Below are 2,500 nucleotides of genomic sequence, written 5' to 3' on the forward strand. Positions count from 1 at the left end.
TGGACATACTCTCATTATTTTCAGTTTGTAAGAGACAAAGATATGAGGAACATAGTTATGTGCACGTTATGTGCAAAACCAAAAGATTTATCTACTTCACACAATAGCACAAGTCATTTGACAAAACATTTAGAGCGAGCATTTAGTTAGTAAAAAGAAAGCAAACTGAGGACGAGAGGAGATAAAACAAAGCAGCTAAATTCTCCCATTCCGCAATGCCACTTGAACCTCAAGAAGTAAGGAGAAAGCTTGTCAGCAAGATCCCCGTCCAGACTAACAATGACAAGGTAAACTGTCGTTGCCTCAACAGGTTGTCGTTGACTAAATAACTATTAAAACAGTGACATAACGTCAATCTGTATCCAGATAAAACAGACAAAAACGCAATAAACATTAGCTGCCACAAGCTTCCTTACTGCTTAAGGTTCAAGTGGACAAGAAATGCAAAAAAAAAAAAGGATTGTGTATGTTGTCCTATCTTTAGGCTTTAGGTTATAAATGGGCTTTCTTGATTTTTAAGTAGGCCTAAAGTTTCAACAAAATTCTGGCTATGATTGTTCCTTGCATTATGTTATGAGCCACCACTTGTTAGCTCAGTCCTGCGCTGGATGTGTAACGAGCTGCATGGAGCATAATCTACATTTAGAATATGTATTTGGTGAAAGTAACTTAAAAGTAATGCAATAGTAGTGTAATGCTTTACAATTCAGAGGCAGTAATATTATAATGTAACAAATTACTTTGAAATGACAGTAACAAGTAATACATAATGTATTACGTTTTTTAAGTAACTTGCCCAACACTGATTATCAGTAGCTGAGACTTTCAGACAATTTTCACATTTCACAAAATTAAACTAGAAAAGCATTTCCTGAAGGAAATACCAGTGCATGGAAAGTCATTGCTTAGATTATGCTAGGGTACTTTAAGTGATTACTAAGGTGTTGCAAGGCTAAATAAAGTGGTTACTATTCTATAATAAGTGGTTACTAAGTTGGTTGCTAGGGAAATCACATTGGTTGCTAGGGAAATCACATTGGTTGCTAAGGTGGTTGCCCGGGTGTCATTATGGAAGTGGTTGCTAGGTTGTTACTAAGTAATTATATTGGTTGCTTTGCTATAAAAAGTGTTATTTTAAATAAGTTATCAAAATTGTGAGAAATAGAGAGAGTGATAGAGAAAGTGAGAGGAAGTGAAGAAAAAGAAGTGAAAGAAAGTGGGGATGACAAGCGAGCTATCCAGTTCAATGGAGAGACACACAGAGAAGAAGTTCCATTGAAGTTGCTGAAGTCAGTGAGAGAACACTGGCAAAGTTGATTCCATTCTATTTCTTTAAAAGCTAATTATGATGTCACAAAGCCAATGTTAAGTCTATGGCAAAATTAAGTTTAGTTTTTATTTCATATTTCAAAAAGTAAAAGTCGTAGAAATATGAAAAGTAATAGGCCAAAACTTTGATGCAAGAGCTACGTGACAAAGTTTGAACCAAGTTCCTACGATAAGCGGTTAGAGTCAAATTAGGGCCTGGAAGAATAATAATAAAAATAAAAATAATAAAAAGAAAAAGCCTAGGAATAACAATACAGTGCATTTCCATGCACTGTAATAAGTAAGAAGGTCATTTATATTATTTTTCTAGCAAATTCTATAAAACATTTGATAGTTCGGCTTGGCTATGTTGGATCGCACTCAGAAGATGCAACTGCAATCTGTTGTTGTTTATTTTGATTTGAAGGTAACGTTCCATTCGAATGCGCCTGCTTATATTCAAACAGGCGATAGTTACACTTCACTGGAAACACTTGAGCAAGGAAGCCAGTTGCCTGTGAACAGTTTATTTCCTCAGCAAAATGGAGAACCTGTAAGTAGGGCAATTATGACTAAAAATGTGACATCTCCACTGTTATCTATGACTGATGTTAACAAGTCCAACTTTTTCTGAATGTATAGCGTTACCTCGAAGGCTGACAGGTCAATGCAAACTTACATGACGTTAACATGAACTTAACGTGAAGTTACTCGTTATTCGTAGATGGCCAACGATTCTTAACGTTAAATTAATTTAACAAAAAACATAGTAAGTATACCATAAAAGTACTTACATTTTACTTAACCTAGAATAAACGTTTTTGATCAATAGAACTACACGTTGACGTTATAAACCAGAACTTAGCATGGATTCATGGAATAACAGTTAAAGTTAGCCGTTCGTAACGTTAACTTACAGCTGTCGACGTTAACGTCAACACTATTTAAGTTGGTCAATTTAAATTCCGTTTTAATATCGGCAAGTAACAAAGGTTAGGAGTTACATTAGCAGCTAATGTTGCTGTAACTGTAACGTTAAGTCATATGGCACCAAATCTTAACGTTAGATAACATTTAGATCATTGCTTTAGCTTCTATGATTTACTGCAACTTGAAATAACGACCATTAACGTTAACGTTTAGAATGGCAAAGAAGTTAATGCCCAGTGGCTGGCCAGTGGCTACTGTATGT

The 2,500-nt window shown here is 35.2% G+C and overlaps 2 protein-coding genes across 2 annotated transcripts in view; one reads left to right on the forward strand and one right to left on the reverse strand.

The window, feature by feature from the left end:
* trmt61a (tRNA methyltransferase 61A) overlaps positions 1-2,500 on the reverse strand; it is a 16,661-nt gene that overhangs the window by 13,761 nt on the left and 400 nt on the right. The window lies entirely within an intron of this gene.
* Positions 1,753-2,500, forward strand: part of ckba (creatine kinase, brain a) — an 8,028-nt gene continuing 7,280 nt past the window's right edge. Inside the window, exon 1 of the mRNA XM_062522568.1 lies at positions 1,753-1,861. Coding sequence (XP_062378552.1) covers positions 1,851-1,861 — 11 coding nt within the window. The 5' untranslated portion in view covers positions 1,753-1,850. The remainder of the gene's footprint in view (positions 1,862-2,500) is intronic.

The sequence above is a fragment of the Sardina pilchardus genome, chromosome 20 (genome assembly GCF_963854185.1).
Source record: "Sardina pilchardus chromosome 20, fSarPil1.1, whole genome shotgun sequence".
NCBI classification, from domain to species: domain Eukaryota; kingdom Metazoa; phylum Chordata; class Actinopteri; order Clupeiformes; family Clupeidae; genus Sardina; species Sardina pilchardus.